Source organism: Pteropus medius, unplaced genomic scaffold (assembly GCF_902729225.1).
Source record: "Pteropus medius unplaced genomic scaffold, Ma_sr-lr_union100, whole genome shotgun sequence".
NCBI lineage: Eukaryota > Metazoa > Chordata > Mammalia > Chiroptera > Pteropodidae > Pteropus > Pteropus medius.
In genome coordinates this window covers 1,398,543-1,423,210 of record NW_024352787.1, presented here as the reverse complement: position 1 = coordinate 1,423,210, position 24,668 = coordinate 1,398,543, and the positions used below count along the sequence as shown (strand labels likewise).

The 24,668-nt window shown below is 38.0% G+C and overlaps 1 protein-coding gene across 6 annotated transcripts in view; it reads right to left on the bottom strand.

The window, feature by feature from the left end:
* The window catches only part of CLYBL (citramalyl-CoA lyase), a 215,700-nt gene that overhangs the window by 118,237 nt on the left and 72,795 nt on the right, over nt 1-24,668 (bottom strand). Inside the window, exons 1-2 of one of the 6 annotated variants that reach the window (XM_039849581.1) lie at nt 5,421-5,563; nt 5,156-5,331 (exon numbers count right to left, since the gene is read on the bottom strand). The exons of the other annotated variants lie outside the window; for them this stretch is intronic. Coding sequence (XP_039705515.1) covers nt 5,156-5,229 — 74 coding nt within the window. The 5' untranslated portion in view covers nt 5,230-5,331; nt 5,421-5,563. Of the gene's footprint in view, nt 1-5,155; nt 5,332-5,420; nt 5,564-24,668 lie in introns of those variants that run through there. 6 annotated transcript variants of the gene reach the window in all.

Below are 24,668 nucleotides of genomic sequence, written 5' to 3'. Positions count from 1 at the left end.
AAGATTCAGGGTTACATTCCACTCAATAATAACCAGAGGGAGGAAAAGTCAAAAGCACACCAAAAACAGAAAGGGAGACGGAACTTATCCAGCTTTCCCCCCTTCCATGAGGACAGACATTCTAGGTAAAGCTGCCTTGCCATTGTGAAGTAAATTCCAGTTCTAGCATCAAGCAGGACGCACGAATTCTAGTTGTTCACAATAGGGAAACACACAGCTATTTTATAGAAGTGCCTACAGGAGCACGAGCTATTTCTTTTGAGGAGAGGAACCAGATTTTCCAAATTAGTCTAACTTGTAATTGATGAGCTGAACCCCCATTTTGTCTGCATCCATAACGAACTAGTGCTCCTGATGACTAATAATGCCTTCAGGAAGTAGTTAAACACCACTATGTTGTACACTGGTGGTGCACAAGATAAAAAGCAAGGGAAATAGGCAAATGAGGAGAGGGAGGAAGTTAAGGCAGTAATTTTGACAATAAAATGGAAAGAGTTTCAAGCATTCAAATTACAACAGGGATTCAGTTCAGCCTGAGCAGCCCTGTGTGTCTACACAAACGAGTCTGTTAATTTCTCTGACAGAGCCAACTCCCTAGTTATTAAAATTTCTTAAAGATTTTATTTCTACTCTAACTATCCATCCCTGCTGCATAGTACATCATTGAGATTACAAGATTTTAAAAATTAATCTAAATGTCTGACCACAATGATAGGGCAGAACAAGAGACAACACTCGAGGCGGGGAAATAGAGACAAAAAACTGATTTTAAGAGCCATGATTTTAGGGAGTCATGATTTATGGAAACATTCTTTTTGCTAACCCCGGTGCTATACCTGGCTTATAATAGGTGCTAATTAAATATAGAAATAAGTAAATAAATGCATGCAAAAGCCAAATATCTTAAATTAGTTTGAAATAAATTTCCCTTCCTTAATTATATAATATTGATAATAATTATTGAAAAGCATTTTGAATATGAGAAGAGCAGGGAAGTAAATGGGCCTTCATCACCTATCACAGCCTAACCAATGAGAAATGTTTTCTGTTCTTGTGGTGGAATCATCAGTAAGTTTTATTTCAATGCTTTGAGGCATTCTTCCTTTTTTTTTTAAAGCAAGCAAGAGAGCCATTTATTCTGCTGCTAGGCTTTTTATTTAAGCAAAGACATTAAAGAAGTCATCAGCTTTTAAGGAAGGCTTTGTTAGCCCTATTTTGACTATACCAATCCATATAAATTTTCCGTCTACGTTTACTTTTCTTTATGTAGTACGACCTGCCAATATCTGGCCTATCTTTACAAAGTACAACAAACCCACTACTCTTCTTCCCAAACCCCTCCTAGGGAAGCTCCCTCTGGGGCTCCTGGGCTCTCTCGCAGGCTAGTGCTGCGCTGCCATCCCCCTGGCCATGGTTTCCACCACTCTCTCTGCTGAGGCTCCAGGCTGTGGCATCTGCCTCTTGGCTTTCCTGTGGAAGCATCTTGGGATATTTTGCTGCTCCCCGGGCCTCTGGGACCTGTGTGTGGCCAGCCCTGCTCAGAGGCACCCTGTCCCCGAGTCTCACCCCATCTCTACCCAGGGATGGACCCATCGTGCTCCTCCTCTTGGGCCTAGTATGGCCTGTCCTGAGGAAAATGAAGGAAAAGTGCTTTGAGTGGCAGTCCCGGGCTCTCATGAAGAAAGAGGTCAGCGATGCAGCCAAATGCTTTCTGCCCAGATGCAGCTGGTGCCGGGGCTGCCCCCACTAAGGCCCATTCACTGAGCCTCCTGCCTGCCACCCGGCCTGCCATGCTGTCTGTGTACTTGCAGACTGTGGTGGTGACTGGTTGTACCACAGCTGCTAGTCAATCTTTGAAAGGCAAACCCAGATATTGGATGGATACATTAACCCAGGAACCTGAGGCCTTAGTTGCCCAACCAAGAGGCCAGTTTCCTGAGTGCTCCTGGGTACACCTTGAGATCCATAGCTATGGTGACAAGAGCTTGGAAAGATGGGACCCAACAGCACTCCCTCCCCTGCCACCCTCTGGCCAGTGGCTAGTCTGTCAATAACACCAACAATATTAACACATCTCTGACCCGGGGGTGTTGGGAGTGGTGGCACTCAGTGTCAGGATGGTCATACATGTGAAACAGTCATGTAACAGGCTAAAAGTGGTCTAGGATACAGTGCTCCTCTCTCCCTTCTTCCTAAACTTCATCAAAATTACACTTTGTTAATTGACAGAGAAAGAAAAAGAATCTTTTCAATGACTCTTGAGCAACTCACCAATGGGTCAATGGCCGTCTGCAAGTTTTTTGGTCCTCTCTGGAGGGGAAGAGGGGAGTGACGATATATCTTCTGGCCTCTCTTTCTCCCCCTGCCATTTATGTACATTTCCAAAGCCCATCGAACTCTGAAGATGTTCGGCCCCAAACAGACCCATGTGTCCAAAGGCACACATCTTACTGACCAGATGAAAGTACGCCTCAGAGAAACATTTATGGCAAGGAACACCAAGTACCACTCCCCGTGTCGCTTCCTTAAGCACGACTGATACATGAGCAGATGGCTGACAAAGGAGTCCAATCTAAAAGGCCGTTGAAGAAAGGCTTAGTAAATGACCTATAAGGAGGGCCTTTTGGCTAAGATCATATACACATTATCTCCATATAAATGCCTGAGTACTTTTGTTGGTCACTAACAATGTGTAAGGCATACTACAGCATGCGAAAACATTCTCTCCCCCATTTAGGGGTCATGTTTTTTAAAAGACAAGAGAAATCAGCCCAGATCATTCTTTTCAGTGCTAGTTGATTCTAGTTTAAGATAAGAAAGAAATTTCAATGCAATTCTTCACCTGACCTACAAAAAGGAAGACAGCCGAATGGTCCTTGATGTTATGCTTTCTTTGGTTCTAATAGCAAAGCCCTATCAAACTTCTAGAACATAATTTTGCAGAAAGAAGTTTTTGGCATTCCAAAGTAGAACAGCTGCCTTGAATATTTAAAAAAAAAAAAAAATTTGCTGTGTTTAAATTAAGTATTGAGAAGGACCCAGTTAAAACCGAATGGGTTTGGGGAAATACTCATCACAAAACACATTAAAAGCAGTATAATGGATCTGTAATATTAATACTAACATTCTCTATAAATAAAGACCAAAGGTGTCATTTCCTGTGAGATCTATTATAAGGTAAAAAGGATGATTTTCTTCGGCTAGCATTTATTACACATTTGCTGTGTGAGAGAGAGAACTAGGTATATTTTTAAGCCCAGATCTCTTACTTGCCTGTTTCAAAGGAAACAGCTCATTTGCTAGGTGGCCTACTTTTGTTACTTGCTGGATCCTAGATCTGACCTGAAGGAGATTTGGGGGAGGTGAAATGTGCTTGTCTTCGTTCCTTTTTTCCTTTTGGTTTCAGAAGATGAGGTTCCTGGAGGACCGCTCTCCTCAGAGTGATTTTATGAGAGGACCTTCCACCCTGCCTGCCCTCTGAAACCTTTATCTGAAAAAGAACTTGCAACCCTGGAAGAAATGTGGTGACAGGCTTGATTTTGTTGAGGAAGTTAAGGTTGTGGCCTCTTTCTTCTCAGTAATCACCATGCTGACTTTGTGAAAAAGCAACGTTTGGAAGATTTCCACTGCAGGTAATATTTTAAATATCTGCAATTATGCTTCAAATAAGGAAGTGAAGTGGGTATTTCCTGGACCTAAAAGTCTGTGAGGTATTTTGCACAGGAATGAGGTTCTGAATATGCATGCTTGCACCATTTTTGGTGGTACAAAGAAGTAATAACCAGGTAACTTCCCTGGCCCTCAGCGTGAATGATGGGAATCAGAATGTAAACTCTTGGTGTCCTGTAGATACTTATTTCTTAGGAATAAGGGGTTGGGGGAAGGGGCATCGAGTAGGCCAAGCCCTGTGCTGGCTGCTCTACCACATTCAGGGAACTTAATTCTCACACCAAGCCCTGAGAGGTGGCCCTTCCCTTTTAGGCGAGGAAAAGTAAGTGATAGCCTGTGTTCTTCACATGACACCACACTGCCTCCATGGTTCTCTCCAGTTTCAAATCTGGAAAAATCTATCAATCATGCTATTTCAGTTGGCATTCCAAAAACTATGGTCAGGTCTGACTAATCTATTCACAGACATACTTCAGAGAAAACACGATCAACCCCACAGAGTTAAAGCTGATGATCAGAAACGAGGATACTTAGGGGCTTCCACTACTTATAATAATCATTGCAAATACAAATCAAAAAAACCCCATTACATTGACATTATAACAATAGTGTTATAATACTATGAGCCTGGCAGAAAGTAGGAGTTTAATAAGTAATGTTTGATGAATAAACAGGATCATCTTTGGGTCCTTTATCTGGGAACAGTACCAAAAAAGAGTCAACTAGATATCTAACATCTTATTCATTTTTAAATGATAAATTAAAAAACTCTTATGATTGGCTATTAAGCTTTAGCAAGATAATAGTAATTATCATGAAACATACTCTAAAATTAATTCTGATGTCTTAACTTGTTTACATAAACATATCTGAAGTATAATTTCATTAAAATAAACCCGACTCCCCCTCTTTCAACTAAAAACAAATGCTTCGACTGGAAAAGCTGGGATTCTATCTATCTGTACCCAAAACTACCTTCTTAAGTCAGGGGTGTTAACCTGTTGCCTTCATGCGCATGTGCAGTGGCTGAACTAACAGAACAGAAAACAGCAGCCATAAAAATTGATCCAGTGTATATAGTGAATAAACCAAAAACAAAAGGAGATTTATCCACCACCACGATACCCCGCTAGCAGCCATTCCGGTCCCTCAGAACCCAAATCCAACTTTTCAAGGACACTTAATGTGTGGATACCTAATAGACCCGGCATTTGAAAGAGAGTAAACATTATATATCGTTTCAAAATCAGCTTATAAAATACAACAGGTATGTGACTGAGTTGTTTTTTTTGTTTGTTTGTTTGCTTTTTAACTAAGTGCTTTAAATACATCCTAACCTGCTTCTAGATCAAAACAACCAAAAGAGTTAACATTCGCCACTGGGTTTCTATAGCATGTTACTAAAATATCCTTTCATATTTCTGATAGCCTCTCAGCACAAATGGTAAATTTTAAAAAAAAATGACAATAGAATCCAGTTTCCTACCTGATCTCAACCATCCTGAGGACAATCTCCAACTCTTCCACAGAAGCCACAGAAGCCTCAGTGACAGCACGCATTGGTGGCCCTCACTTGTCCCTTTCTTGCTTTTGTTTCCTTTGAGAGCCATTCCTGAAACTTCCCCAAGCTGTGAGTTTCTCAGTAAGAGGCAGATCCAGTCCCTTTAAAAAAGTTAACTACGGTAAATCACCACCTTTCTTCCTGTTAGGTGTTTCCTGCTTTGACACCAGCATTTCTTTCTGCCACCAACCTGAGAGCAGGCTCTTCCTTAGGCCAAGATCTCAGATGACCGGCATGTTTAGAGACCGGCCCTGCTTGCCAAAGATTAGAGAGCTGTCTGCAGCACACACTCCTCTTCACCAAGGCCGAGCAGGCCCGATAAATGTTAATACTCAGCATGACGCACCAAGAACTTTAAGCCTCAGCAATGGCTAAGCAGAAAGTATCACAAATTTACTGAAATTATCTGTGGCACAAAAGAAAAGAGAAGGAATTAATCAAAGTCTCTCTCTTAATGCAATGCTTGATTGAACTACCCCAATCCCTTTTTAAATAGGATACTGGTGGCAAGTGACCCTGATGCCATGCCCCAGTGAGATATACAAGGAACATTTGTTCCATTTTTTTCTTTTATGACCTCATTAAGGAGGATTTTGAAGATTGTTTCTGAATATGAGAACAAAGTGTCTTAAGACATCTCTAGCTTTTTATGTCTTTAGCCTTTTGCTGCTAAAGGATGGCCTTTCGGGTCTGTGTTTATAGCTAGGTATACTCATGCTCACATTCACGTCCCCCCAAAACGAGAATCAGGCAAGGTGATCTGGACGAAAGCAGTCAGAGCTGCACACCTCTAAATGCAGAGATGAGCTAGTTTCTTACACTGGAAAGTTTTGCCAAGACCAACTTGGGATCCATTCTTTTTTTCATCCTCTCCAAGTTGTAGCTGCCATTAATTAGCTCTGGCGGCTGTTCCGAGGCTCTTATCGAGGGAGGGTACAACAGACTGCCAAATCTGCTAGTGTGAAAATCCTCCACCGCCAGGAACATTTTTCTCTAAGAGTCTGTTGATTCCACGCTTCGATTTAATATGGAAGATTATATTTTATGATCAGAAACAAACAAACAGATTTATAACTGAAGGCTTGAAAGGTAAACAAGGAAAAAGCAAGCCAAAGACGAAGCCTAAACGTAGTATTTTTATTGACTTCTTAGAAACCAAATAACCTGGCATATTAGTGTGTGCATTCTGCAACAGACATTCAGCCCCATTGTACTACTTAGAAGAGAATAAAAAGAAACCCTACTGTTTGAAACCCAGCGGAACATCCCCACAACAGGGCACAACTGTTCCCTCATGCATGAATGGGAAGGAGATGAAAGAAAAGATGGACTTCTGAGGTACAGCAAAAAACAAAGACAACAAAAGTGCTGATCATGAGGGAATGACACAACTCATTGCAGCAAAAAGGATGAGAGAAAAGAGCTCAGACAATGGTGAGGACAGCTAAGTGACACATAGGAGAATTGAAAAATCTACAGAAGTGTCTTTTCTCTCCACTCTTGATGAAAAACAATTAAATGTTGGTACATCTGTCATAAAAAAGATCACTGAAACCTGTTGCCATCATTATGTATGGTAAACTTAACTGCCCAAACTGTAACTCTCCAATTAAACATTGCCACCTGTTTCTTACCCTTGCTAAAAATAAAAAGTTTTCATTTCTATGACACTTTACAATGTCTGAATGTGTTATAACAAATTATAAAGGCTGAGGGGTCCTTAAAAGTGTGTGTGGACACACGGATGGGGACATGGATACAAAGGTTTAAAATACTCTATGTAAAAGATGGGCTTTAGGAAATTTGTATATAAACTCAGCTTTTGTTTATAAAATATTTCCCGCTTGACTAACATTATAATTATAGACCTCTCTGCTCTAAATTTTGGATTGGTTTTCATCTAGCTCTAAACATTTTGGCTTTAAGTTTCTTTGCTCTCAAACCCCACTGCCAAGAAGATATTGTTTGTAAACACTTAACATGAATGAAGGAAGCTCATGATTTAATGCTACTTTTAGGTAAATGCAATCATTTGTATGTGATGGGAATAATTACCTTTTGATGTTTCTGCTTTTCTTAAACAGAGGCACACCTGTCCACACTTCACAAATGTTGAGCCCTGCTAATGAAGTGTTCAGTGAGAAAATCCCATCAACCAAATATATTAAAAAACCACCATATGAAATCCCCACTAGATGTTTATTGCTCCGGAAGTCCACCAGCCTGGGAAAGTCACACTGTTTTAAAGTGAGCTCCTGGGCATTATTCCTTGCTTGATAACGTGCAGCCCCTCACAAAACCCAAAAAGCAGTTATTGACCCTGTCAGAACGCCTGATTAATGGATAAATGCTGTAATTGATTAGCCGAGAAGTGTGAATTAAAACAGGGCACGGCATCAATAACCAGCTTCTAACAAAGGTGGTTGACGTAAAATGTAAAACAAGAGCCCGCAGCTATATCTCATCAAAGGCACATTTTTCTTAAAACGGGAGAGAAAGGGAAATAAACAGGCCTAGCGTCCTGTTCTCTGCGATGCTTTAATCTTTCCTCTTGGTAAGGATGCTGTGTGGAGCCACCAGCAAATGGTACAGGAACACACTCCTCAGGCCACTTTCAGTCCACCTTTGGATAGCAAGCAGCACGAGGCAGTAAATATTCCTATTGTTCTAGGACTAAAAGCAAAAACATGTAAAAAGTCCTATTCTCTCTTCATTTTGTTTCCTGAGAACTCTCTTCACTTATGTCCTTATGGAAAAGTAAATTTTGCCTGCTCCAGTGTCTCTGGAGAGATATGCAGCCTTACTCATTGGAACACTGCTTCCATCTGCTTCTGGAGGTGAAAAATTCATTCATTCATTCAATCATTCAGTCACCCAACATTTGGTATGGACAAGTTACTCTTCTGGGCTGAAAAGTTCAAAGATAAATAAGGTTTACGGCAGGCTGAGTCGATGCAGACCCTACTCCTGCTTAAAATACACAAATATTGAATAATATAAAGCAAAAGTTTTGTTGTTGTTGTTGTTGTCGTCTTTCTTTCTTTTTTTTTTTTTTTTTAAGTTTAATGTATAGCTGAGCTTGAAAGAAAAAGGAAATGGAGATCTTTAGGTACTGAAACAAAGCAGGAACACCAGGGCTGGGGCTGACGCTGTGTCCACAGAGGGGTATCAGCCCTGGAACAAGGACTAGAAGCTGGAGTGTCAACAGCCGCCTGGGACAGAAGACACCAGCTTGGGCCTGCACAAGGTGAGGGAGTTGGACAAAACTGTACCCCTTAAAAGCTATCTAATCCATGAAAAGGGAACTAGAAAAACTATGCCCATCAAAGAAATAGCAAGGCAGCCTGAGGTCTGACTTGGGCTCTGTAAAAATAAATTAAGCCTTTTGTATGAGTCATCAAAACCACGAGCCTCTGTTAAGAGCAAGTGCAGGCATTAAGTTTATATCACCTGGAAGAGCTGGAATTCACAGATAAATTAAAATTTAAAACTTGAGTTCAAGACCCTAAAACACCTGAGTCTTGGTTTACAGAAGAAAAATACAAAGCAGTGCTGCGAGAACGCATCCACAACGAGCCAGGGCACATGGAACCCAGAGGCAAAAACAACCCCTGCTGAAAATGAGCTCACAACAAGGAGTCCCAGCCAGTGAGGAAATAAATGACACGGCAGGAGGGTCAGCAAGTATAACATAAGGGTGAACAGGTACCTGGGAACTACAAATAAGTGAAAACCTAAGAAGGAATCTGAAATATGTATGTTTGAAGTTATTAAAGTGATACAAGAAGGAATCGCAACTATTGAAATGACAGTATTGAAAATAAAGATTAATTTTAAAGAGAATCAAATAGCATTTTTAAAAGATAAAAGTAGAGTCAAAAAATGAATAAGAAAAATAGTAGCTTAGACATGGCTGATGAAAGAACTAGTAAACTATAGAATGAATGAAAGAAGACCGTACAGAACATGGCTCAGAGAGGTAGGTGATGGAAGTCATGAAGATAGGAAACAAGAAGGGCAGAATGAGACATTACAGTAAAGGTCTAAGAGAGAATAGAAATAATAAGGATTCATGATGGAAACAGTTTCAGAACTGAAAGAAATATTTAAGTTCTCAGACTGAAGAAGCAAGTCATGAGCTGGATAAATAAACACAAACTGACACTTAAACATATAGTAGTCAATCTATAGACCACCTAATTAAAAAAGAGAGAGAGAGAGCAAGCAAGAGAGAGAGAAAAGACTGATTACTCATGAAGAAAGAACCATATAATATAATGTGTCTAGACAGTAAAATAAACCCCAAAATTATGGGGCAGTATTTTTTTAAATATTGAAAAAAAAAAAATCTTTAGCCTTGAATTCAACTAACTTATCATTCAAAATAGGGGCAAAATAAATACATCTTCCATGCAAAGTTTTAAAGAAATTACTATTCAGACCTTTACTGAGAGGTATGACCAAAGAATTATTATTTCAGAATAAAAAAGACTGAATCCAGAAGGGAATGGGATCCAGGAAACAATGATTAGCAAAGAGGTTGTAAACAGGTAAGTAAATCTAAAGGAGCCTTGACTAGAAAAAGAAAACCAACAGCAGCAATAATAATGTATTATTTAAAGCAAACTACTAACTATGGGGAGTGAACACACAATGCAATATATATATATGGACCTTACTATTGAATTGTACACCTGAAACTTACTGGATTTCATTAACCAATGTCACCGTAATAAAAATAAACAAACAGACAAATAAACAAATAAATAAATAAAGGCAAAAAATAAAACTACTAAAAAAACTATAAAAAAAAGCACTAGACTCTGATAACATACTAGACAGAGAATATGGAAGATTTGGGGGTATATATGAGGCTAATATATTCTGGGACATTTTATTCAGTGATATGTCAGTTCACTTCAGACTTTGTTAAATCAAATACGCATATTAAAATTATTAAAGTAGTCACCAAAAGAAAAAATAGAATGTATAACTTCCAAATCAATATAAGAAAATATATAAAATAGAAGAAATAAAGATAAGTAAATCCAATGAAAAGCAGAAAAAGAGGAAAATATAGCCAACAGTACAGTACATTAAAATAGTAAAATAAGGTGCAAATTTAATTACATTAGTTATCATGATGAATGTCAACATTAAATATCCCTATTAAAAGACAGAGAATAAACGTAAAGAAAAACAAAATAATTCAATTAAGTACTGTTTATAAGAGACAGCTAAAACATAAAGACATAGAAAGGTTAAAAATAAAAAAATAATATGACGACAGACATAATGTCAGGTGCCACTGCCTGTTTTAGTCATAATGTGCTTGGCGTAAACTAGGTTCAAAATAGACATTGCTAAATGAATGACTGAATTACTGTTACTATCAAACGAGATAGAAATTAATGTAAAAAAAATCCTTAGGGATAAAGATAATCACTAGCTAACGATAAAAAGAACATTTTATCAGAAAGAAATAATATTCCTCAAACTGTAGACATGCAAAAATTATCCGAGTTACAGAAGTAACTGACAAATTTGCAACCAGATGGAGAAACTGACAGGTCAAAAAGACAGAAAGCTGGTAAGAATACAGATGTGAACACATGTGAATAAACACTAGCTAATGGACACACAGCAGCTTCTTCACTCAGTAATTAGAGAACACACCTTTTTTCAAGTACATATGGAATATTTACAAAATGCGACTATTTACAAGGCCAGAAAGGAAGTCTCAGGAAATACTAGTTGATTTTGTAGTAACCAAATTCTCTGACCACAGTACAGTGAAGTCAGAAGTCAATAATTTTGAAAACTTAATAAACACATACTTTTAAATAATTCATGGATAAAAATAAATTGTAAGGAAATATTCAAAATATAGTGAAAATGAAACATTAAATATCTAAATTTGTAAACTATCTAAGGTAATTTTTAGGGGCAATTTATAAGTTTAAATGCATATATTATAAAAGAAAGTAAAATATTAATAAGCTAAGTTTTCTACTTGGGACATTATTTTCAAAAAAGAGCAAAAGCCTTAATCCAAACAAAGTAGAAAGAATAATAAAAATAAGAGTGAAAATTAATTAAATATTTAACAAAGGATAAGGAAGAACATCAAAATTAAAAAACAAAACTGGCACTTTGGAAAGACAAAATTGGTAAACCTATGGCAAGATCGAGAAAAAGACAGCACAAAAATAATACTAGCAATAAAAAAGAAACTAAAGTTACAGATGAAGTAGAGACTAAAAATAATAGGTGAATGCTAGAAACAATTTTATGGCAATGAATTTGAAAATAATTTCCTAAATAACTATAAGCAACCAAAAGTGATTCAATAAGAATTAGGAAACATGAAGAGATCATATGCTATTAAACATATTGAATTGACAGTCAAGACACACACACACGTGCATGCACGCACACCTGCACAAGCACATGCACACACATGCACACACGACTTGTACAATTTCTAACATGTTTTAACAAGCCTTTAAGAAACAGATAATTCATAACTTATACAAACTGTTTCAGAGAATAGAAGAGGGAAAGTTCATCAAATAATTCTTCCCAAATATTTTGCAGAGTATAAAAACCAAACAGAATGAATACAAGAAAAGTGAATTATACATCACTCTCATTTATAAGCACAAATGTAAAACTCCTGAACTTTAGCAGACCAAATCCAGAAAAGGGGGAAAAAATATGTTTTACACAATACGAGGATAATTTAACATTAGAAAGTATATTAGTATAGTTCATTAACATATCAGAGAAGGAAAGCTTTTTGAACATCTCAAAAGGCAATATCAACAGAATGAAAAGGCAACCCACAGAACAGGAGAAAATATTTGTAAATCGTATATATGATATGGGATTAATATCCAGAATATATAGAGGACTCCTAAAACTCAACAACAAAAACAAACTCAAAAATGGGCAAAGGACTTGAGCAGACATGTGCCAATAGGCACATGAAGAGATATTCCACATCACAGATCATTAGGGAAACACAAATCAAAACTACAATGAGATACCACCTCACACCCATTGAATGGCTAAAAAAGACAGAAAATAAGAAGCATTGGCGAGGATGTAGAGAAACTGGAACCCTTGTGCACTACTGGTGGAAATGTAAAATGGCAGAGCCACTACAGAAAAGAGTATGGTAGTTGCTCAAAAAATTAGAAATAGAATTACCACATGATGCAGCAATTCCACTTCCGAGTATACTGAAAAGCACTGAAAGCAGGGTCTTGAAGAGAGATTTGTAAACCTGTGTTTATAGCGGCATTATTCACAACAGCTAAAATGTGGAAGCAACCCAAGTGTCTATCACAGATGAATGGATAAACAGAATGTGGTATATACATACAATGGAATATTATTCAAATTTAAAAAGGAAGGAAATTCTGATACATGCTTCAACATGGATGAACCTCAAGGACATTATGCTAAGTGAAATAAGCCAGTCACAAAAGGCCAATACTGTATGATTCCACTCATATATGGTACTTAGAGTACTCAAAAATCATAGAGACAGAAAGTAGAAGAGTGATTGCCAGGGGCTGGGGGAGGGTAAAATTGGGAGTTGTTATTTAATGGGTACAGTTTCAGTTTGGGAAGATGAAAAAAAGCTCTGGAAATAGATGGCAATGATGGTTGCACAACAATATGAATGTATTTAAATGCCAAAAAAGTGTACATTTAAAAATTGTTAAAATGGTGAATTCTATGTTTTTTTACCCCAGTAAAACAAATTTAAAATACAAAGTCAATAATCATTCACAATTTTTATAAAATAAAAGTTTATAAAATTGGCCGAATACGAGATCAAAACACTAAAATCAAAAGCAAAAACATGGCTGATCAATAAATGTTATCTCCATTTCCTCTCAAAGACCCACATTAAAGGGGGAGTATAGATCCACAGGAACAGACATAATAGAAGAAAACTCCTTATAACAGATGTCAACCAATTTAGAAAAAAGAAAGTGAATCAACAAGTGAAAAAGCTCACTACCAAATGCCAATAGTACTGGGGGTAAAGATGTGCGGCAGGCCCCAAAGAATCAAGCTTCCTGCCACAAGAGAACCTTGGGAAAGCTTAGGAATTGAGGGTCCTGGTACCTCTGAAGGCAGGGCTGTGGGTTTAAACAAAAGGATTGTTTGAAAATCCTATAAAGAGCACTTAAACTCTCCCCCTACCAACTTCCTCATTTCAAGGGAGCAAAGGAAGTCACTGAAGAAACGGAGCCAAAACAGCTTCCAATGTGTGAATACAAAAGAAATGGGGTGGAGTTAGTCAAGGAGGTGTAAATTGGGATTAAGTGAAAATCTGCATATGGAATGGTGAGGATTCCTCAGGCCCCTTCCCCCTTGGCTTCCAGAATGCCAGGCAGCAAGATTTCATCCCCGGAAGCTGGAAACCCAAGGTTTGAAGATTCCTCACTGAGTAATACAAGGGCCCAAGAGAACACCCTGGTGAAGGTGTCAAGTCGCCGTCTGATAACCCTACTGTGAGGTCCATCGATTAGCACACACAAAGACTCTCTATCGATTTTAAGTTCTTCATTCTTAAACATAGACTGATAGCCACAAAGCAGACATTTGATGAAAGGCACTAACATAAAAGATAAAGACCAAAACAACCAGGCAGAGCACTCAAGATAAAGAGATAACACAGAGAAGAAAACTAAGAAAACATCTACTTTAATATTCTAAAAGGAATAAAATATTACATCTAAAAAGCAAGAATAGAATATCATTTATAAAAGAAATAGACAACATGGAAAAGCTGTCAGAAATAAAAATACAAAAGCAAAATAATTTTTTAAAAAGATAGTGGAAGATAAAATTGAAAACTTCTAAAAGGTGATAACAGAAAAGAGTAAAAACTAATAAAAGGTGAAAACAGAAAAGAGTAAAAAAAAAAAAATTAGAGAATATACTTGTCCAATATTCAAACAATGAGGGTTTGACAAAGAAGTAGAAAAAATATGGAGAAAATAAATTTATCAGAGAAATATAAGGAAAGCTCCCAGAACTGAAAGACAAGTTTCCAGGCTGAAAGGCCTACTGAATGCTTACATAATTTAATAAAAAAATACCCCCCATCAAAGTTCATCACTGCAAAGTTCAAGAAGACCAGAGATAAAGAGATCTTAGACTATTCCAGAGAAAAAAGTTATATTAAAAAAAGAGTCAGGAAGATAGGGATCATGCTTTTATAAAGGAACATGTTCTCCAAGGAAAACGGTCTCCATGAAGTCTGAAGAACACTAAAGACACTGTCACATATATAAAGTCATAAAAAAAAATATTTTACCTTTCGTGCACCCTTTTCCACCTAACTAGTAGAGGACATGCAACCCCAAATGAAGAAATAAGCCAAGAAAGAAGACATGGTTTGGAGATGTAGTGACAAAAGGTACAAAAACCAGGATTGTAGATGAGGGAAGTCTTCGAAACATAAAAACGCAGCTGGCCTAGAGAGCAAGTTCAGGATAGAAGGCTTCAGAAGGAATTCCTAAAAAAAATTTTTTTAAAAAGTAGAAAACACAGATTGCTTAATATGGGTGATTTTGTCAGAGGGTTTAGAGAAAAAAATTAGTTTTATCTAAATAGAAAATTAAGTCAATAAAAAATGGAGTCAAAAAAATAAAAAATAAAAAATGGAGTCAATGACAAACTAGGTAGAACAAAAGTTGTACGAAAAAGGAAAAACCTGTACAAGACAAGAAACAATAATAGTATACTATGTGGCTCAGCTGTGAACGGTAATTTCATTGGCATAGTATAAACACAGAAGGGTGAAGTGTGTTTATACGGGGGAAAGGTATAACAAAAGAGAACTATGTCTTCATCTTCTATAAGAAGAAATCAAGGGATAATGTCTAAAAATCAATAAAAATCAAAAAATGTCTAGAAATCAATAAAAATAAAAAAACAAATAAACAAAAGAAATAAAAATCAAGAACAACAATATAATATTTCTAAGAATGGAGGTGCATGCAGATGAAACAGCCAAAAGAGTTCAAAGTGGTTACCTTGGGGAGCTAGGAGCCAGACCTGGGGTTTGGGAAGCCTTATAGAATTACTAGATGTTTAAAACTCTGTATCTTGTATTATATCACAAAAATTTTAATTCACATTTTACAAAATCAAGCAGCATTTCCATACACCAGCCACATCAAGCACAGATTTTGTAAAAAAAAAAAAAAGACAAGTCCTGTCTTCATGGCATTCAAATTGACAGATATGCAGAGATGAATCAATGTGGTAAGTGCTAAAACTGAGCCATTGTTTTGACAAGGATGTGTACAGAATATCTTTGTAGGCTGTGGGGAAGATTTCCCAAAAGGGGCCAGGAATAAAATATCCAGAAGAGAAAGGGGGTAAATTGATGCGCTAAGATTCCCCACGGAGAAGGAGGAGAGGAGGGGCAACGCTGGAGAGGAAGAATGACCTCACCTGAGAAAAGGGAAAAGGAAGAAGGTTCCTTTCGAAGCGGAGGGGTATGAGATTGAGAGGGGTGTGATGCTTCCGTCAAGGCCTGCCCTCTTGGAGACCAACAATTACTCTTTTTGCTTAAAGAAAAGGACATTTAAATGAGAGGGACATTAGAGACAAACACGGAGAAACTCGACCATTAAGGAGGTGGATTTTATATATTCCCCAGTGGCAGGGAAACTGGTCGGGAGCTATGGTGATAATACAGATGAGAAGAAGCGGAAGGAAAGGGAGGGGGCGGCAGCAGGGAGAGGAGATGGAGGTAGAGAGTTCAGTGGTCACTATAAAGCACGTGAAAGGACAGCATAGGAAAAGGGCAAAGAAAAGGACTGGGAAAACTGAAGGGGTTTGGAAAAGCAACATCCCTAGAAAAATAACCCCCTCTTTTGCCTCTCTTCCTTTCCCGGATGAAAACTCACAAATTCCCTTGTGTCCGACGCTGACTTCGTAAGTCTCAATGACAAAGACCACTGACAAAAATGCTGTGCAGTGTAAATAATAACAGCTTTATTATTCCCCCAGCTCCACTGGGGCAGAGAAAAGTAGCAGACGGTCCCGGGGAAGAACAAATGTTAGTGTTACCCAGTCCAGAACGCAACCCGGCCCCACCGCTCTGGGCCTCCGGGGCGGGAGGGAGAAGCACTGCCCAATCTCGGATTTCTTTACAAACAAAGAAAAATCCAAGCTACCAATTTAAAGATAGGTAAGAGTAAAGTCACCTACTGAAATGCAGTACCAGAGCTCTCTTCTCAGCCACATCATTTGTGTTGCTTCATTTCACATAGCTGCTCAACTGCATTTCCTTTTTATTGAAAGAATTCACACATGAAAACCTGAAAACTAAACTTGCACTTCTCAGTCAAGAGTTTGGGAGAGGGTGGGCAATCTCTAAGGGTTAAAAATTTATAAGGGGTTATATGATCTTTCAAAGAGAAAGAAATCAAGCTGAGACGTGAGAAGGTATGGGGTAAGAGAGAAAACAAACTTCTCAACTACAGTTTTTTAGGAAGAGACATAGGAATGAAAGGGCATGGGAATTTTCTTGAACCCCTGTTCCTGCTAGGAACGTTTTTGCATGTTATTTCATGAGAAAGAAAGAAAAGAAAAAAATTCAAGCTGAAAAGGAGCAAATCTATTTCCCATTGGCCAGGAAACAGGTTCTCAGGTCAATGAAGAACATAGCTGAGGATGTCAGCTATGTTCACTTACTAGGGCGGTCATAATAAACTACTATGAACTCAGTGGCTTAAACAAGAGAAATGTATTATCTCTCAGTTCTGGAAGCTCGAAGTCTGAAATCAAGGCAGCACTGGTTCTGAGGGCTGAGGGAAGGACTTTCTCCAGACCATTCCCCTTGGCTGGCAGACGGCCATCTTCTCCCCAAGTCTCTTCACATTGCCTTCCCTCTGTGCATCTTTATCTCTATGGCCAAATTTCCCCTTTATTTAAGGACACCAGTCGTACTGGATTGGGGTCCATCCTACTGACAGCATCTTAACTAATTCCATCTACAACAACCCTCTTTCCAAATAAGGTCATGTTCTGAGTACTGGGAGTTAGGACTCCAATATATGTACGATTCAACTTGTAACAACAGCTAGTGTTTATTGGGCTCTTATTGGGTGCCAGACACTATGCAATGTACGTTTCATGTAACACTCTTAACCTATTATCCAACACTGGTTGTTACTAATTCTGTAATGGCAGTTAACATGAAATTATTTTATAAATGAGGAAGATGAGGCACAGAGAAGTTAAATAATTTGCCCAAGATCAAACAGCAGCAATTAAAGGAACTAGGATTTCAGAATCTGGTCCCTATGGGTCCAAGGTGCTAACTAACCACTATCCTTTATTCTGTATATAATAAGACAGTGTTCTACTCATTCAGATATCTTTGTAATAGAATCAATAAATAAGTGCCCAAGTGAACAAATGAATGAAGTACATGAATGGGGAAAGAACAAACTTGGTGGGTGGTTGAGGATTTCTATACAGTGAGGTAGGGCCATTGTCCAAAGCACTCAGCAGGTTTCCAGTAGTGTCCTTAGGTCCAAAGTGAATGCTAAGTGGCATCTAGCAGAGAGCATGCAGACTCCGAAGTCTGACAGAATGTGTTTGGTGGCAGGAGACACATGCATTAATGATTTGCGTGTGCCCCAACTCTAATGAAACAATTCTGAAATGATTTTCGAAAGTGAGGGAAATGATGAGATTGGAGAAGCTGGCCTAGAAAAAACACAATTTGGGCAACTATACAAATCAACAGGCTTTATAAACGCCCTCATACCAGGTCAACTGTCATCTCAGCAGCAACATGTTAACTGCCATTACAGAATTAGTAATAACCAGTGTTTCAAACTTTTAAATGTGTCTTATTATAAAACATCTCATTGTAAATGTTCGTTCGAAATCATTAACCCAAAAATTAAGGCGAAACTCCTCTCTCTAAAAAAAAATCATGTCACACTTGCATTTAAAGTACTCAAATTCAACTAAATGCACTTGGAAAAAAAAATTGAAAAAGAAAGAGAAGTACTTCAAACAGTATGCCTGGCTCTGCCCGCCACGGAACTCATTAAGAGAAGATATAAGTCAATCTATGAAAGTCTCCCAGATCCTCCGAGCCTCTTATCATGTCTTGGGGGATAAATGTGATTTGATGCCTGTGTTTAAAATCAAATTTCAAAATATGCATTTTTCCAAGCGTCTCTGACTCTAAATGTAGCCCTATCTTCTCCTTCTGCTACTTAGTTGAAGGAATGGAGATCTGCTCCAGTGCTGGAAGGAAACTAAATCTGTGGTCGATTTAGTGACATGTTGGTCTAACGGAACATCATAAGGTATTTGAACGTGAGTATATATGACTTTCCCTTTACTGACTGTCTATATGCCGAATGCCTAAGAAAGATACAATTATTCCACATCACTTTCCACACAATAATACTCTATTGATAAGCTTTTGTCTCAGAAATACATGGCACAGATATTCCAAAATTACTAAGACTCCAAAAGCCATCTCTGCTGTAGCGCAGCCCACCTCCCTCACTGACAGTGACCTCATAATAACTGGACCCATTCGACAAGGGGCTTCTCACGATGTAGACCAGGGAAGAGACCTAGAAGGCAGTAGACTAAATTTACACCAAGTTTTGAAACAGTTTTTATATTTTTGCTCTTCTGGGTATATTTGGCTCAGGGGCACATTGTACATTTTCCAGTGGCTTTGTCTTCATTATGGTTTTGTTCTTTTAATTGCGGTAATATATATATAACACACAATTTGCCATTTTAACCACTAATAAGTGTACAGTTCCACAGCATTAAGTACACTCACATTGTTATGCAGCCATCACCACCATCCATCTCCAGAATTTCGTCATCCCAAACTGAAAACCTGTACCTTTTAAACACTAACTTTTCATTCCCTACTTCCTCAACCCCATTAACCATTATTATATGGTCTGCTTCTGTGAGTCTGACTACTCTTGGTATCTCATGTAAGTAAAATCACATGATATGTGTCCTATCCATCTGGCTCATTTCATTTAGCACGTCGTTTTCAAGGTTCATCCATGTTGTACCATATGTCAGAATCTCCTTCCTTTTTAAGGCTGAATAATATTCCATTGTACGGATATACCATATTTTGTTTATCCATTCATCTATTAATGGACACTTGGGTTGCTTCTACCTTTTGGCTATAGTGACTAAGGCTGCTATGAACAAGGGTGTGCAAGTATCTGTTTGAGTCCCTGTTTCCAATTCTTTTGGGTATATACCCAGAAGTGGAATTATTGGTCATATGGTAATTCTGTGTTTAATGTCTTCATTGTATTTTGCTTACACATACTGTTGTAAGCATTGTGAATGTTGTAAACATGTCGTAAACAGATGAATCTTTGCAGTGTGCTGGCTGTAGAGAAGGCAGCTGAGGTTTCTAATTGCCTTAGATAACTGAGAGTCAATTTGGTGTTTTCTGAGTTTGTCTGTGTGGACAATGCTAAGGGAGATAAGAGACTAAGCTTAGGATGACCTGTGCAGAGGAAGGAAGTCAGTCTGTTAACCACAAAGTACTTAATAATCTAGGACAATGAAATGTTCTTTAGTGTGCTACTTCCTTTTACATTAATTTCATCAATTTGAACAACAGATATTTGAGTGCTGACTGTCAAACAACCTCCAGCCCTAGACTGTGGACCTGTCCCTTCTGGAACTGACTGTACACTGCTGAGTGGCGGGTGCATAGAAAGCACTCAGAACATTGGTTGGTGTCTCTGTTCACAGGTTGTAATGTGAACATATAACCTAGCAACGAAAGAAATTCATTGCTTTAGACAAGTTAGTAAATGGATATGATCATTATTTAAATCCTAATTAGCATCCAAATTAGTTTATAATCATGATTTAGATTTGTAGGAAATCAGCCTATGCCAGTTGGGTTATTTTAAAATTCAGAACTGGACTTTAAATGTTCCAAGAACATCCCTATAACTGAGTCATTGAACTTCCAAAAAGAGAATGAAACCATCAAAGTAATCTGAATAAATCCTTCCTTTACTGTTCCCTGTAATGTGTCAGATAAAGGAAAAATACTTGAAGGCTTGGAGGAAATGAATGACACACTCACAGAGAAGGAAAGAAAAGATCTGAGGGTCATTAATGCATAGAAGGCTTACTCACTGAGGGCTTGAGTATCGATATAAAAACACCCTCAGGTGCTTTTCTCCTTTACTGCAACCACTTTCTCTAGGAGTCATTGACAATTGCAAACACAGAAGTAGTTTTACATACATAAGCTTTGGTTTTGTTTTATAAATACAGAATTTATGGAATATATAGGCATTCTACATATCATTATAAATGCTAAATATTATCATATGTGCACAAGTGTTTTTATGTCTGTTAACATAAAAGTAGAAAAGTTCCCAACCAGTGGATAGAAGACTAAGCCAAATTCATATATATATATATATATATATATATAGAGAGAGAGAGAGAGAGAGAGAGAGAGACGAGAGAGAGACAGAGAGAGACAGAGAGAGACAGAGAGAACCGGGGGCAGAGAGAGGGACAGAGACAGAGAGAATTCTTCTGACTATATCTCCTATGTGGAGAAAAGAACATATTTATGAAACAAAAAGCCATCCCAAGAAATCCACACATTAAAAAATAAGAGTTGAGAGGTAGGAAGAAAAACAAATCAACCGACTTCATATTAAAGAGGCTATGGTTAATGAAATAGAGAAAGCACTATGGAGCTAGTGGCCCAAGAAGTAAAGGATGAAAGTACAAATGAAAACACAAACTGGGTGATAGAGCGACCCATAAAATAAAAGAGTAAATTTAGAACTACTGACATTTGCATAATAGTTGGGTACAGTGAACTTTACATTTCAATTAGATTACGTGAAGCCGCTTTTTAAGAGAAAAGTGTCCTTCTCTCAACAGCTACATCATGTGTATGCAAGGAAGCCAGAATACAGGTTTTCTTGATGACTTGGGTTTTAATTTTGTTTTTATTGCGCCTGACAAAATACAGTTATCTGGTGGTTCAATTATGTTATTTTAATAAAATAAATTAAATGTAAAAAAAAAAAACCTCTCTAGTACCAGAAAGGTACTAGAGAGTTCATAGTGAAAGTATTCCTCTTGCCCACCCAGTCCCTCTATCCCCAGTTTACCTCTGTGAAGCTAACCAATGTTATCGGTTCCTTGTATAATAGAGCAAAGTGTTTAGATATAAATTCAGAAGCTCTAGAGGCATCTCCAGATGCCCAAAGTAAATGACATCTGCTTTAAAGGCAGGAAACCTCAAGGCTCTCAGACAGTCTTTATCACGAACTTGTAGGGAATTCTGCATGAGTTCAATGATGAGCCATTTTTTAAAGCTCCCAATAACAAAATTAATTTAAAAACATATTAAAATGTGATGAAAAACAAAAATTTAATAAGTAGTTGTTGAATGAATGTGAAGGTAGCTCTAAAATCTGACATACCTGGGTTCAAATGCTGGCTGTCACCAGGAGGTGACTGAGTCTTACTTCACTCCTTTGGAAAAATGATGATAAACACACATCCTCACATAGTTGCTATGTTGTTGGAATTAAATAAGACGATACATGTGAAGTGGATAGAGTTCCTGATATGCTTTAAGAGCCCTGTGAATGACAGCTATCATTATTGCTGCCCTGAGCTATTTGTAACCTCTTATATACTTTCGGTCACAGAGATCATTTGAAGATCTGGTCCCCCGAGGGCACCCAAGGCTGTCACTGAAACATTCACATGGGCTTATGGCTATTTTACATCATCCTCTGCAACATCACTGAAGCAATGTCAACTTCCTCTGTACCAAGAGGGGAAAATTCACACTCCAAAACTGACATCACAAAGGAATCTTGACAATCGGGGAGGGGAAAAAAATCTAAGTTTTCCATAATGAATAATAGTAAATCATTTGCTTTAAAGTTCTTTTGTGCTATGCTCAGAGAGACAAGAGAATATACACTAACAGTGTATATTCTCACAAATACCTTAACACCGAAAAGAAAAGCATTAAAATGTTGACTCTTGAGGCATATATTTACCACTGTGGCAATTACACATCTGAACCCTTGGTCTAAAGGCCAGCCCACTCTACCTACAAAATGCAAAAAGCCATAACCAGCAATGCCTTCAAGTACCGTGTGAAAAGGAATACTGAGATTCTGCACTGCTCAGCTGCTGTGTAAACGTCTGTTGTTAAACTTTACAGCACAAAGGCTGTCACAGCATTGAACTGCAAAGGAGTCACAACACTAGACTTCACAACACCGATACAACCTACCTAAGAACTGTCCTCACTTTCCTCCATCATGGGTCCTGTGCCCAATGAGGGGAGTTTACAAGTAGCCATTTAGCACCTTCCTCGTGATATTTTTATACTGTGTTGTTGCCTTTCCTGTGAAGGAGAAGAGAAGAAACAAGAATGCTGAAAAACATTTTCTCTTCTGTGCCACAATTTAAAATAGGAAAATGAAATCACATAAGGTTCTTTTGGAAAAAAAAAAAAAATGGAAATTTAAAAAATTTCTTCTCAATGACAAAGAAAAATATCTTACTCCTAAAAATGACTCTTTCATAGAACATCAGGGTTAGTTTCTGAGTGGCACGTTTTTAAAACATTTAATCAGTGATCTGAATATATGTCAACACCTTCTGGCGGTGTGCTATAAAATGCGAACCTTGTCAACAGCAACAGAAAAAGGTGACACACTTGGGACACAGAGCTTTTATGCTGACACACAGTAATAATATAATTTTAAAAGTTATCATCTGTTTAGCTGCAAGCAACAACAATTAATCTTTCTGACAATTCATACAATGCTTTAAATAACACCTGCGAAGAAAAAACAACACATTCTAATTTTTACTTCATCTTCCAGGCCTTTATAGCTACAATTGCATGTAAAGCCACACACAATAAATTTCATGATTAGGATTAAAATGTTAGCAAAAAATATTTCCCTTGTCACCTCATGCCCCTCCTTGCCTCAGTTAATAAAATTACTTAACATGAGGACTGTAAGTGAGAGCAAGTCCCAGAGGAAGTGTGGGCCTCTGAGGGTTCATTTCTGTCACGTCAAATGACATTTTATTCCCAAATCATTTAACCTATGACTTTGCATGACTACTTATAGCTTGAATGGAATTCTGGTGGGGGCCCAGAAATGACACTAATCCCTCTACTAGAAACTCCATCAAGGCATGACCATCCCAAGCCCATCTGATACCAACAACTTAAAAAATACAGCCAGCCAAACTGTCTTCAGAATGTTCAGAAGCATGTGAATATTTAAGCGTCGTATGGATTGATGTTTTATGCGTCCTGTAAGGCTTCATGAGATTTCTTGTTAAGCACATTAACATCCTTAATTAATCTCTTTCCTAGTAACATTAAACCAAATGCATATTGCCAGATACACCTGCTGACCCACTGCCCTGATGACCTTGAGATTTAAAAGCCTGTGGGGTGAAGCAGAGGCACCATCAGAACAAAGAAGATCCGACTGAGAGTAAATCACAAGCTTGTGACATTTGCAGATGAAATAAAACGGGAAGGTTGTTGCAAACACCCCCATTGTCCGCACACTTCTCTACAACCAGCCTCCAAAACTCTGACTGTGCCCATTTTACACGTAAGGAAACCAGAGTGCTGCAATTACGACTCAGGGGTTCTCCAAACCCACATCGAAACTCCATGTGTTTTCTGTTGTCACACACTTGAAACATCGACCAAGACTCAAGAATAAGAAAGCAGCTCACAGAGCTTGACCAAATGAGTTAGAGTACAATGGCCCACGGTTTGGGAAGGTACCAGTAGCAGAAATACAGAGAAAAATAAGAGCTCTGCTATAAATCAGAAGAGAAGTAGGTCATGAAATATAGGTGTGTACATTTTTTAAAAATTAAGGATTGAGTATGTGTAGCTCTTTTGCCTACAGGTTGTTTCCTTCTTTTCTCAACTTTCTTTCCTTCCTTTTTCCTTCTTTCCCAAGTCTAGGCCTCCTAGAAAGTGGTCAAATTGGTTTTTACAGTGTGCCATGTGTCTTACATATTAGGACCTGAATGATGGATTTTTATTCCAACTATTTTTCCTAATGAATGATCTTAATGACACGGTTTTGGTGTCAGGCTTCTACATGCCCCATGATTTTTGTTTATTAGAAATAAATGCAAAGTCTTCTTCAGAAAAGATTTGCAGAGGAGAGCTTGCCACTCCACACAGAACATCAGACTTTCTCTAAAGGCCACGCTGACTTAGAAACCCTTACTCTCTATTGTCAGCCCCTAAGCCAACACTTCATAAAGGCTTCCTTCATCCTTTGTTAATTACTGATGAACTGATCCCCCAGAAAGAAGGGGCCCCAAT